Genomic DNA, 14,251 nt, shown 5'->3' with positions numbered 1-14,251 from the left:
TCCGGCTTCCCTTTGCCACTGAAACACAATGGGCTGTTCGCCAAAGTTGTCCTCTTTCTTGATTGAGAAACTGGACTCTTTGGTCGTGTAAAACCTTCTTAAAGAGCTCCCAATATTCATTCACATTTTTCTGTCTAAATTTATCCTCCCAATCAATTTTGTGTAATTTTCCTCACCTTTGGGAAATTAGCCCTTTTGAAGTATATATATATTGGTGGTTGAGACTGTCCTTTGTTCACTAGTACTGAATGTAATCAGACCACAAGGCAACCATCAACTTCCAATCTAGTGATGATCTGTCATAGGGTCCAAAACAGAATTACCTTCTGTTGGGTACAATCCTATTAAAAATCTCCAATGACAGAATTCCACAACCTCCTTGAAAGCCTAGTCCAGGGCCTAATTATCCTTAAATCTCCCTTGCTGCAGATTAGGTCCATTACTTCTTGTCCTACCTTCAGTGGACATGGAGAATAATAGATCACAGTCCTCTTTAGAGCAGCCCTTAACATATCTGAAGACTGTTAAGAGGTGTCTCAGCCTTCTTTTCCTCAAAAGTAAAGCTGTCCAGTTTTTTTAACCTTTCCTCACAGGTCAGGTCTTCTAAACCTTTTATGTTTTTTGTCATTGTCCTGTGGACTCTTCAATTTGTCCATCTTAATCTTAAAGTGTGGCACCCAGAACTAGCCTTTTTAGCAACTGAATCATATTGTTGTCTCATATTTGTGATCCATTTTAAACCCTAGATCCTTTTCTGAAATATGGTTGCCTAGCCAGTTTTTGCCCATTCCGTAGTTGTGCAATTGATTTTTTCCGTCTTATGTATATAACTGTATAGTTTTTGTTGAATTTCATCTTATTGAATTTACACCAGTTCTCTAATTTCTCAAGGTTATTTTGAATTCAAAAGCACTAGTAATCCCTCTGAGTTTGGTGTCATTTGCAAATTTTATAGTCATACTCTCCACTCCATTTTCTGAGTTATTAATGAAAATATTTAATAGTACTGGACCCAGGAGAGACCTCTCTGGGACCCCACTAGATATGCCCTCCCAGTTTGACAGCAAACCATTGATAACTACTCTTTGAGTATGGTCTTTCAACCAGTAATGTACCTACCTTGTAGTCATTTCATCTAGACTTGCATTTCCGTAGTTTGCTAATGAGAATGTCATGTAGGATTGTGTCAAAAGCCTTTCTAAAATCAAGAAATATTTACAGCTTCCCCCCATCCATTAGGCCAGTCACCCTGAGGAAATTGAGTCAGTCTGGAATTATTCGTTCTTGATGACTCCATGTTGGCTATTCTTTATGACCCTATTATCCTCCAGATACTTACAAAGTGATTGTTTAATAATATTGTTTCCAGTATCTTTCCAGGTGTTGAAGTTAGGCTGACTGATCTATAATTCCCCAGGTCCTCTTTTTTTCAAGAAAGTTTCTATGTTTGCCCTTCACTTGTCCTCTGGGACCTCATCCATCTTTTAGGAGTTCCCCAAAGATAATAGTTAGGAGATTGCTTCAGCTAGTTCCTTAAGTACCTTAAGATGAATTTTATCAGGCCATGCTGACTTGAATATATCTAATTTATCTAAATATTTTTAATCTGTTCTTTCCCTATTCTGGCTTGCATTCCTTCCCCCCCTATTATCTGGTCACTATTAATCTTTTTAGTAAAGAAGGAAGGAAAATAGGATTTAAACAGCTCAGTATTTTTGATGTCCTCTGTTATCAGGTCTCCTTCCCTGCTAAATAGTGGATCTCCACTTTTCTTCATCTTTCTTTTGTTCCTAATATATTTAAAGAACCTCTTCATAATGCTTATCTCTCTTATTAGGTATAATTCATTTTGCGTCTTAGCCTTTCTGATTTTGTTCCTACATGATTGTGTCATTATTTGTTACTCATCCTTAGCAATTTATCCACGCTTCCACTTTCTGTACCATTGCTTTTTGATTTTCAGGTAATTAAAGAGCTCCTGATGGAGTCATATTGGCTTCTTACTTTTCTTCCTTGCTTTCCTTTGCATCGGGATAGTTTCCTGTTCTGCTGGCAATATTGTCTCTCAGAAACTGCTAGGTCTCCCGAACTCTTGTTCCCCTAGATTTTCTTTCCATGGGACCTTACCTATTGGTTCTATATAGTTTTGAAAATCTGCTTTTTTGAAGTCCACTACCTTTACTCTGCTGATCACACTCCTCCCTTTATCATTTCATGATCACTTTCACCCAAATTGCCTTCAGTCTTCAGATTTGCAACCAATTCTTCCTCGTTAGTCAGAATCAAGTCTAAAATGGCTCTCCCTCAGTTACTTCCTCCACCTTCTGAAACAAGAAGTTGTCCCCCATACCATCCAAGAACTTAGATACTTTTGTGTTTTGCCAACTTACTTTTCAAACAGATGCCTGGGTAGTTGATCTCTAGATAGTTACAGTCCCCTATTAGTACCAGCTCTTTTGTTCTGGCTATTTCTGTTATTTGTTCTAGAAATACCTCACATTCACCTATTCCTCCTATTGATTTGGTGGTCTATAGTAGACCCCTACTGTAACATGCATTTGCCTTATTAGCATCCATATATTTATAAAAGATAATTTTGTTATTTCTAAAGATTTTTTCTTTAAAAAAATATCAGTGCATATTTCCTCAATAAAGAATAAGGCTATGGTATGTTTGAAATTTTTAAACAAATCTGATTTAGAAAAAGATTGAGGTCAAATAACTCAATTTTTTTGGAGGTGGAGGTAAATGAAAGAAGACCCACACCATGATACATACCATCAAATTGCTACCATTTACTAATTTATATGATGCTAGTGGGTTGAGTTTGCCTTCTCCCACTATGATTTTCTAATTCTTCTGGGGGATCATTGTTATAGACTCAGACTCACAGACTTTAAGGTCAGAAGGGACCATTATGATCATTTAGTCTGACCTCCTGCACAATGCAGGCCACAGAATCTTACCCATCCACTTCTATAATAAACCCCTAACCTATGCCTGAGTTATTGAAGTCTTCAAATTGTGGTTTGAAGGCCTCAAGCTGCAGAGAATCCACCAGCAAGTGACCCATGCCACACGCTGCAGAGGAAGGCGAAAAACCTCCAGGGCCTCTGCCAATCTGCCCTGGAGAAAAATTCCTTCCCAACCCCAAATATGGTGATTAGTTAAACCCTGAGCATGTGGGCAAGACTCACCTGCCAGCATCCAGGAAAGAATTCTCTGCAGTAACTCAGATCCCATCCCATCTAACATCCCATCACAGACCACTGGGCATACTTACCTGCTGATAATCAAAGATCAATTGCCAAAATTAATTGCCAAAATTAGGCTATCTCATCATACCATCCCTTCCATAAACTTATCAAGCTTAATCTTAAAGCCACTACTCTCCTTGGAAGGCTGTTCCAGAACTTCACTCCTCTAACGGTTAGAAACCTTCGTCTAATTTCAAGTCTAAACTTCCTAGTGTCCAGTTTATACCCATTTGTTCTTGTGTCCACATTGGTACTAAGCTTAAATAATTCCTCTCCCTCCCTAATATTAATCCCTCTGATATATTTATAAAGAACAATCATATTCCACCCCCCAACCTTCTTTTGGTTAGGCTAGACAAGCCAAGCTCTTTGAGTCTCCTTTCATAAGACAGGTTTTCCACTCCTCGGATCATCCTAGTAGCCCATCTCTGAACCTGTTCCAGTTTGAATTCATCCTTCTTAAACATGGGAGACCAGAACTGCACACAGTATTCCAGATGAGGTCTCTCCAGTGCCTTATATAACGGTACTAACACCTCCTTATCTTTGCTGGAAATACCTCGCCTGATGCATCCTAAAACTGCATTAGCTTTTTTAACGGCCATATCACATTGGCGGCTCATAGTCATCCTGTGATCAAGATTAATTAATTGTCAGGGTGCCTAAAGCTTTTTATATGAGCTTTATCTCCTCTTTTCTCTTTCTTTTTTTACTGTTTAAATCTAATTAGATAATTTTCCTGTGTTCAAACAACCATAAACCAGGTGGTCAAAGAACAAGTGTGTGAAATTTCAACCAAGAGGTGATTTATTCAGAAAATAATGCACTCCAAGGGTTTATAAAAACAGTGCCTCTTCAGCAGTATCTATAGCATAGCATCTGCTTCTTTCACATTCTAATACAATTTTAATTTTTTTTAAAAAAAACCAGTTAGTCCTTTTAGTCAACTAGACACATACAAACACCATCTTGTGAATGGAATGCCAAATTCCAGAGTTCATCAATCAACATCTACCAAACTTCTTAGTGAATTTTAGGTGCAAGATACAGAGTGTCCTTCCTCAACACTCCTGAAATATTGGTACTGACTTCTGAATTAATACCCTATTTTGTGTTAATTCCTCCAGTTTTTAGCAAAGGTTCTACTATATTTCAAATAGCCATGGGGTAAAAAATACTACTCAGTGTTCTGATAAATGACTATATGAATCCATGAAAGAAACAAGAACAAATGGGTATAAACTGGACACTAGGAAGTTTAGACTTGAAATTAGACGAAGGTTTCTAACCATTAGAGGAGTGAAGTTCTGAAACAGCCTTCCAAGGGGAGTAGTGGGGGCAAAAGACATATCTGGCTTTAAGACTAAGCTTGATAAGTTTATGGAAGGGATGGTGTGATGGGATAGCTTAATTTTGGCAATTGATCTTTGATTATCAGCAGATAAGTATGCCCAGTGGTCTGTGATAGGATGTTGGATGGGATGGGATCTGAGTTACTGCAGAGAATTCTTTCCTGAGTGCTGGCAGGTGAGTCTTGCCCACATGCTCAGGGTTTATCTGATCGCCATATTTGGGGTCGGGAAGGAATTTTCCTCCAGGGCAGATTGGCAGAGGCCCTGGAGGTTTTTCGCCTTCCTCTGCAGCGTGTGGCATGGGTCACTTGCTGGTGGATTCTCTGCAGCTTGAGGTCTTCAAACCACAATTTGAAGACTTCAATAACTCAGGCATAGGTTAGGGGTTTATTATAGAAGTGGATGGGTAGGGTTCTGTGGTCTGCTTTGTGCAGGAGGTCAGACTAGATGATCATATTGGTCCCTTCTGACCCTAAAGTCTGAGTCTAAATTAAGAATGCAACTGTTCAAGATACAATTTCCATCCCTAGGAATTACACACAATATCTTTAAGATATGGCCTTTCTTCATCCACATAGCTAAAATTCTCCTCTGGGACCTCATTATTTCACATCTTGACTACTGCAACCTCTTCTTGTCTGGTCTTATCAAGCGGTATCTTTCCTACCTAAATCCATTCAAAATGTTGCTGCAAAAATCATTTTTCTGGATCATTGCTTTGACTATTATATTATCCCCTCTTTGCATCCTTCCACTGACTCCACATCAGGCATATACCACATTTCACCTTTTTTTCCTTCACTATTCATCAACTACCCCCACCTTACCCATCATTTCTTATATGGTATAGAACCACAGACTCCATTTCACCAACACCACCACAGACTCATAGACTCATAAATTCTAGGGTCAGAAGGGACCAATGTGATCATCTAGTCCACCAGCCTTGATTGCTAATTTGTTAACATTTTCCAAATGCAGATTGAGCTTTTGAGCTATTACCACCAAAGTGACAGAGCCTGAAATTCTAAGTGCTGCATTTGCCCAGGTAATAAACTTCAATTTTTCAAGTTGAGAATTGAATACCATCACAATTTTATGATGTCCTAGGTTTTGAGGTGGAGGGAGAAAGTGAAACTTCTCTCTCACACTTTTCTTTCTAAAGATATTTCTCTTTGCTGTTGATTACTTCCAGTCACTGTTTGTGGAGCTTTAGCTGTTCTTAAAATAGTAGCTGCTTTCAGATATAAGTGCTTCTTCAATTTCTTTGTTCCTCTGCAGCTGCACCTTGTCCTTTCAGTTGGCCCAGAATACTTAGCTACTGCTCCTAGAAACCTGGGTGGGGGAGGTCAGGGATGAAATACATTTTTGTTCTGGTTTTTACTCTGCTTTTACATTAGAAAGACCACAGACATCAGTAGAAGCCTACATTTCCCACCATACATTCTGCGGGAGCTAGGCTGTTTTCCTCCACCCCTGCAATATGAAGTCATTTTCTCCAGCAAATCCCATTCTTGCTCCCACAGTTCACCTATATCTGTATTATAATTCCTGTTGCTACAGAACACATTTAAACAAAGCAACAATTGAGCTCGGGTATTATTGTTGGTGCGATGCACCAGAAATGATTTTTTTATGAATCTCAGTTTTTCTTTGTTAAAATCATTTTGGTCTCAGTGGTTGAAGCATCACAGTTTGCAACAAAATACTTGAACTCTTGAGACAGCCAAACTACAAGTTTACAGCCAAATTACATAAACTCCCCTGCTTGTTGGTAAGTTTCAGAAGCCTGAGCTCCATTCTTATAACAATGAATCTAGAAGCCTGGATGGAAGCCAGCCTGTGGTCTCTGACCATGTGTACAATGTTTTCCATTTAAATACTATTGACTGTTGATGCTTAAAAAAAAAACCCGAAAAGCACAGAACCAGTACAACAGGGAAAAAGGCATTTGTTCAAATGTAAGAGTGAGTTCTTGAGTGAAAGCCAACACCATGCAACGTAGCAATCATCAATCAACATTAGAGGACAAAATGATGCTTTATCTTGTAGTTTGGCTTGTATTAGTACAGCGCTTATACTAGAGGATTATTCAGCCAAGTAGGTTCAAATACAAGGGTATTAACTCACAAAAGCTTATGCTCCAATACGTCTGTTAGTCTATAAGGTGCCACAGGACTCTTTGTCACTTTTTACAGAGCCAGACTAACACGGTTACCCCTTTGATACAAGGTAAAATACACCTCACGCTGGCCGCTGAGGGGTTCATTTTCATAATTACTATTTGTTAGCTTTTCTTAGTAGGTATCTCTTGCTTTTATTCTGTTTATTCTGTCACCAAGACTTAGGGTTGCCCCCCATCCCGTTTTCACCCAGAACTCAGGTTTCAGCTTGTGTGTCTGGGTGTCATTTGACAAGCCCCGATGTCTGGGCTACTTCAAAGGTATTGCAAGGTACTGTGGCACTAGAGTGATAAGCACCACTGAAATGACAAGCCCCAGACATATTTTAATTGGTGGTGGGTGAAGAGGAAAGAGGTGAAGCTGAGACAGAACCTCAGATGTGGGTCCTCTCGGGTCTGGTTACCCACAATTGGAAAGGAGTCAATCCTAGGTTCACCACTCACCACTGGTCTGGTGCCTTCTCCTGGTTGCTCTGAAGATTAGCTCCTGAGGTAGATAGCCCCTGCCATGGTTTGCACACAACTATGCTGTCTATCCTTCTAGTCTGCAGTTCCACTGTCACTCCCAGACCCTCCGTGTCTCCTTTGTGACTTAGCCCTCCAGCTAGGTCACTCAGGGCATGTCTACACTGCCAACTAAATTGGCACTGCTGTTGATTTAGTGGGTCTGGTTAAGACATGCTGTGTCAATGGGAGAGTGCTCTCCCACTGATTTGTGTACGCCACCTCCCAGAAAAGTGTAAAGGAAGTCGGCAGGAAAGGGTCTCCCATGAACGCAGTGCAGTGTAAACCCTGTGGTAAGTGGGTCTAGCTTCAGCTTCAGTTACATTTATGGTTGCTAGGTGTCTGTTTTTCACCTGGAACACCTGGTCAAAAAGGTACCCTGGAGGCTCAGGTCAGCACCACTGACCGGGCCATTAAAAGTCTGGTTGGCTGGGGCTGGCAGGCTCCCTACATGGCTCTGTGCAGCTCCCCAGAAGCAGCAGCATCTCCCTCAGCTCCTAGGCAAAGGAGTAGATGTGGGGGCTCCACACGCTACCCTTGCCCCTAGTGGCCAGCCAATGGGAGCTGTGGGGACAGTGCTGCGGAGGCAGCGTGCAGAGCCGCCTGGCTACACCTCTCCCTAGGAGCTGGAGAAACATGCCGCCACTTGCAGGGAGCCACCCGAGGTAAGCGCAGCCCTTAGGCCACACCCCCAAGCCCTGAGCCCCCTCCCAAAGCCTGTACCCCACACCCCCTTCCTGTGCCCCAATACCCTGCCCCAGCCTTGAGCCCTTTCCCACACCCAAACTCCCTTCCAGAGCCCACACCTCAAACTCTCTCCCATGCCCCAACCCCCAGCCCTGAGGGCCAGTATGGAGAGCTCACCCTCTCACGGATCCCTTTTACTTTCACTCAGCAGAAGTACATCATATGGTTTTTGTGGGAAATTTAGGTGCATGCATAATTAGAAAGAGAAAACAATGACACACTTAAAAAACTATTCAAGAATTCTTTGAAGAGCAGGGACTTCTGCTGAGTTAGATGGATAGTAATTAAGGCTGTTGATTAATTGCAGTTAACTCACATGATAAACTCAAAAAAATTAATCGCGATTAATCACAGTTTTAATCACGCTGTTAAACAATAGAATACCACTTGAAATATTGTAGTGCAATTGTAGTGCAATCTCTTTATTGTTAAAATGCAACTTACAAATGTAGATTTTTTTACGTAACTGAACTCAAAAACAAAACAATGTAAAACTTTACAGCCTACAAGCCCACTCAGTCCAATTTGTTGTTCAGCAAATTGTTAAGACAAATAAGTTTGTTTACATTTACAGAAGATAATGCTGCCCACTTCTTATTTACAATTTCACCTGAAAGTGAGAAAAGGCGTTTGCATGGCACTTTGTAGCCGGTGTTGCAAGGTATTTACATGCCAGATACATGCTCATTTTAGGAACACTTTCACTACAGATTTAACAAAACGCAAAGAAGATACCAATGTGAGATTTCTAAAGATAGCTACAGTACTTGACCCAAGGTTTAAAAATCTGAAGTGCCTTCCAAAATCTGAGAGGGATGAGGAATGGAGCATGCTTTCAGAAGTCTTAAAAAAGCAACACTCTGATGCAGAAACTACAGAAACCAAACCACCAAAAAAGAAAATCAACCTTCTGCTGGTGGCATCTGACTCAGTTAATAAAAATGAACACGTGTCGGTCCTCTGCTTTGGATTGTTTTCGAGCAGAACCTGTCATCAGCATGGACCCATGTCCTCTGGAATGGTGGCTGAAACATGAAGGGACGTATGAATCTTTAGTGCATCTGCCAGGTAAATATCTTGCGACACGGGCTACAACAGTGCCATGTGAATCCCTGTTCTCACTTTCAGGTGACGTAAACAAGAAGCAGGCAGCATTATCTCCTGCAAATGTAAACAATCTTACTTTTCTGAGCAATTGGCTGAACAAGAAGTAGCACTGCGGGGATTTCTAGGCTCTAAAGTTTTGCATTGTTTTTTTTTTTCCGAATGCATTGTTTGTACATAATTCTACATTTGTATGTTCAACTTTTATGATGAAGAGACAGCACTACAGTACTTGTATTAAATGAACTGAAACATTTTTTTTACAATACAAATATTTGTAATAAAAATAAATATAAAGTGAGCTATGTACACTTTGTATTCTGTGTTGTAATTGAAATCAATATATTTGAAAATGTAGAAAATATCCTAAAATATTTAAATAAATGGTATTCTATTATTGTTCAACAGCATGATTAATCGTGATTAATTTTTTTAATCACTTGACAGCCCTATTAGTAAGCAGTGTACTGTATTGAGATAGTTGGGGCCAGATCCTCAACTGTGGTGAATCAGCGTAGTCCTGCTGGCTTCACTTAAACTGTACAGATTTACACCCAACTGAAGGTCTGGTCCTAAATCAAAAGATCTGAGTTTTTAAGCCATTGGAAATCAAGCTAGGCATGTCTAATAGCATGAGAAACAGGATGGTCTTGTGATTAAGGCACAGAACAGGGTGTCAGGAGATACTCACTGCATCACTCTTCCTGTGTGATGTTATAAAAGACACTTAACTTCACTATGCCTCACTTTCTCCAAAAAATATAATGAATGATAATTCCCTACTTCAAAGGTATTGCAAGGTACTGTGGCACTAGAGTGATAAGCACCACTGAAATGCCCATAAATAATAAATAAATATTGGTAAGTGCCACTCATCCTAATCTACTGGATTGTAAGTGAACTATAGTGGATATGCTTATTGCCGGAACTTGCTTTATTTGCTCACTTTTGAAGTTATAAAGGAACATTTACAAGAGGTTTACACAGTTCCAGGTTTGCTTTGTTTAACATTGATGTTTATGATTAGAGGCTGGGGAGAAAGAATTACATCTTAGAAAAATTCAAACCTATTTGTAGTGTTTATTTTTCCAAAGTAAATGTGCCACAAAGGGAAAACAGCTGCATAAACCACACCAGCAAGAAAGATGACAAATGAGAAGTTAATAGCTTAACCTTTAGATTGGTGGCAGCTTGAAATATATTGGGAATGATAAGAGACTGAGTAAGTGGCAATAAATACTCATTTCACAGAACAGTCAACTGTATGATTGGTTGTCATTTTCTAGGTCTAATTCGCCTGCAAGAGCTCATCAAAGCCCCTTCTAGATATAACATAAAAATCAAAATCCGTCAGTTGCCCTCTGGGAATAAAGATGCCAGGCCTTTACTCAAGGAGATGAAGAAAGGCAAGGAGTTCTATGTGATATTTGATTGCTCACATGAAACAGCAGCAGAAATCCTTAAACAGGTAAGAGGAAAAAAACCCACCAGTAATGCTCATTTCTCATTCTCAAAGATATAATGCCATTTGGTTTTCATTTGCTGGGAAACAATAAAACTGCATTCATGTGGATTAAGTTGTAGATCTGTTATCGGAGACAGTTTGCACAGAGCAACTCATATGAGCTCAGTTGAGTTTTACAGCACTTTGGAGGCGTGCAGTGCTATGTTTCTGATGAGAATTTGGGTTGCACCCGTGAAGATGATTTGCAATTGTAGTTACAACTTTGGATTCTGCTGGCATGAAAGGAATGTTACTTTTTTTTTAATATGTCCTGTTTCAATTTTTTTAACCTTATGTCTAAATGTAAGGATCATTTTCCAAATGCACATTGACTTGCTCAAATCAAGTCATTCTCTCCATAAAACCTATTGGGTCAAATTAAACTGAGTTACACTGGGGTGAGTCTGCAGTAATTCCACTGAAGACAACATAACAACTCTGGATTCGCACCACTGTAAGGGGATAGAATTTGGCCCACTGGCTGCAACTTGCCAAATTTCAGCTCTGAGCTGGAGAAAAAAGGCAAAGAAAATGGCACCATAGTACATAACAATAAATTTAAAAAAAAACTAGGTATTTCTACAGCACCACGGATACAAACAGGAATAAAAACTAAAGATTCCTGTCCCAAGGAGATTGAAATCTAAAACCCCATTGCCTTAAAGATGTATGTACCTGCTTAAATTTATGTAGTGTGTTTACTTCAAAGGGACTATTCAGTGCATAAAGTGAAGTAGGTGTGAAAATCTTTGTGGAATTGGGACCCCAGTCCTGAAAACTGATCAGCTTGGGCAGACCCCTGTGCCCATGCAGACACACAGTGACTTCAGTGAGGCACCACACAGGTCATGCACATTGGCTTACAGGTTGGGGGCTTACATCAGACATAATGAAGCTGCAAACCTGAAGGGGAGCCCCAGGAAGGCATGCAATTTGATTTATTTTTTGGAACACAGGTTGGTAGTTCTGAAGAGCAGGAACATATGGCAAAGGAATGAGCTTTGCAGTGGAAGGCTAATCAAATGAAGTCAGTCCCAAGCAGAACCAGCTCCAGGCACCAGCTTAGCAAGTAGGTGCTTGGGGTAGCCCCTCTGGAGAGGGGCGGCAGGTCCAGCTATTCGGCAGCAATTCAGTGGAGGGTCCTCACTCCCGGTCGGAGCGAAGGATCTCCCACTGAGTTGCCACAGATTGCGATTGCAGCTTTTTTTTTTGGCTGCTTAGGGCGGCAAAACTCCTTGAGCTGGCCCTGGTCCCAAGGGATATGAAGGAAGTGACTAAGGTTACCTGGCTCACTGGTGGAGGTGGGGACTACTTCAAGCATAGTAAATTGTTTATGAAAAAATAACCACTGAGTCAAAAAAACAAGAGGAGCCAAAGGGTGTGCTACGGTGGGCTAAAGTGAGCATAGAGTGCAGGGGGGGAGACAAGTGATAGGAAAGATGCTCTGCAAAGAACTGAAAGTGAAGACAAAGAGCCTGAAGTGGACTGTGGAAAGAAACAGGGAACTGAGTAGGGCTGTGCCTTGGGTCAGAGCTGTGGGGAAGGAAGCAGCACAGCATGTTGAACGGATTGGAGAGGGAAACAATAAAAGGTCAGAGAAGATGTGGCTACTGTAGTCAAAGGAGAGATAACCATGGTGTGTACCAAAGTTTTGGCTGTGATGACAAAATAAGAAGTGGATTTTGAGGCGTTTGTAGAAGAAGAAAGAATGAATGGCGGTTATGAGACAGATGATACTTTGTTGTAATTCTAGATGTGGAAGAAAGATGATTAATGTTAGTCAATGAACTACAAGACAACATAATATTTATCTCTAATACTCCTCCAAAAGAGTTTGTAACCTCCTGGAACTGGAGCAATTTGGCTGATGGCGCTTACAGATTTTACCACCTGCGTCGACAGATTTTGGGATCATCTTGAACCAAGCAATTCAGTTGACTGAGCTTATGTGCTCCACAGTTTCATGTTTTCTGAAATTTTGAACTGATAGAACTTACAAACTAAACACAGTAACCATCTGTGTCTGTACTGTGGCATTTTCCAATAGCACCTAACCTCCTTTTGAAAATCTCAGTCTAATTCTCTTTAAACCAGTGATTTGGCTGATGAAGTGTACAAACATGCAAGGCCTGTGTGACTCTGCTGACAAAGAGCCTATAAATTCTGCTAACAGAGTGTGTAATCTTCCTGAACTTCAGCAGGTTTACAAACTCTTCTACCATGGCTATGTTCCAATGGCGATTCTACACTCCATGTGGTTTTGGCAAAGTTCACAAAGACTGACATCACATTGAGGGAGTTGCAATTTTGGCCAGGGACATCCAGGTAAATTCTTTTACTAAAAGAAACATGAAATCTTTAATGTCTATGTAAAATAAATTAAAAGTATGCACTGGGCTTTATGAAAAGAGGACTGTGCTTGGGTGAGGAAAGTTTGATTTTGTAGCTACATAAATACTACAGAGCTCAGTATTCCTTAATAGAGCTGGGTGAAATTTTTAAACAAAACCATTAATGAATAAAAAATCATCATTTTTTAAAAAATGGTTAACGTTTAAAAAAATTAGATATTTTAATCAAAGTTATTGAAAGGGTTATAAAAATTTTCACTTACTAAAATAATGTCAACATTTGAGAAAATGTGTTTAAAATATAAAAATTGGGTTTAATTTTGAACCCAGAGAAATGGAAACAACTTACAAATTTTGAATTTTGTCAGAATTTTATTTTTTGACCAACCCTACTTACTGGCCAACTCTTCTAAAGTTAAATATAGCAGGAATAATTTTGGGGAAGTTCTGTGTCCTGAGATATGCAAGAGGTTAGATATACATAGTATAATAGCCTCTTTTTGTGTGTCCTCGCTTACCTGCTAAGGTTAAGTCTTTAACATTAACTTGCAATTTACTTTTTTGACTGAAGCATAGTGATGTAGATTTTACTGCTAGACAAACTCTGACTGATTTTGTAGCTGCTCATTTTAAATGCTCTTTTTTCCCCACACTTTTTTTGTTATTACATTTTATGGAATGTGCTTGTATTTTCAATAAGATTTTGGATACCCAGAAAATGTTTTATGAAGATTTCTATAGTCACTTCATCTACGTGGTGGTCATAGCAGCAAAGTAACTAATTCAGTTCTTATAGAAGTGCTAAAACTGTGTGCCACAGTAGTAAGCACTCTAACTACTCTGATAAATATGAAAAGGTATTTCATTAAAATAAGTAATGTATGACATTTTAAAGAACCTTCCTTGGCTAAAGTATCTCTAAGTATTAGGGGCCTTAACCAGCTCACAATTTATCCAGACTTCATGATTGCACAGGACCCAGTAAGCCACATATAGTATGGCAGCTTCACAGCTCATCAGCCAACTCAGAAGCCTGGTTGTTGCATGGTGCAAGGACAAAATCCTGCTCTGTGCTTAGCAGCATGGGAGATCATATAAAATCCTCACTATCCTAGAACACATCTTCTCGGTGGGGGGTGGGAGAACAGCCTGCAGGCATTACTTTAACCCGCACCCCTGGTATGGCTCTAGTAGGAAGGGAGGATTGGGAGAGAAGGGGAATGGAACTCAGACCTTTTAATTATTTTTAA

At 39.9% G+C, this 14,251-nt stretch overlaps 1 protein-coding gene across 1 annotated transcript in view; it reads left to right on the top strand.

The window, feature by feature from the left end:
- Positions 1-14,251, top strand: part of GRIK1 (glutamate ionotropic receptor kainate type subunit 1) — a 251,844-nt gene that overhangs the window by 130,145 nt on the left and 107,448 nt on the right. Inside the window, exon 4 of the mRNA XM_050962815.1 lies at positions 10,433-10,614. Within this exon, the coding sequence (XP_050818772.1) occupies positions 10,433-10,614 (182 nt within the window). The remainder of the gene's footprint in view (positions 1-10,432; positions 10,615-14,251) is intronic.

Source organism: Gopherus flavomarginatus, chromosome 1, assembly GCF_025201925.1.
Source record: "Gopherus flavomarginatus isolate rGopFla2 chromosome 1, rGopFla2.mat.asm, whole genome shotgun sequence".
NCBI classification, from domain to species: Eukaryota; Metazoa; Chordata; order Testudines; family Testudinidae; genus Gopherus; species Gopherus flavomarginatus.
The sequence above is the reverse complement of the archived record's forward strand: the minus strand, read 5'-3'. Positions and strand labels throughout refer to the sequence as shown.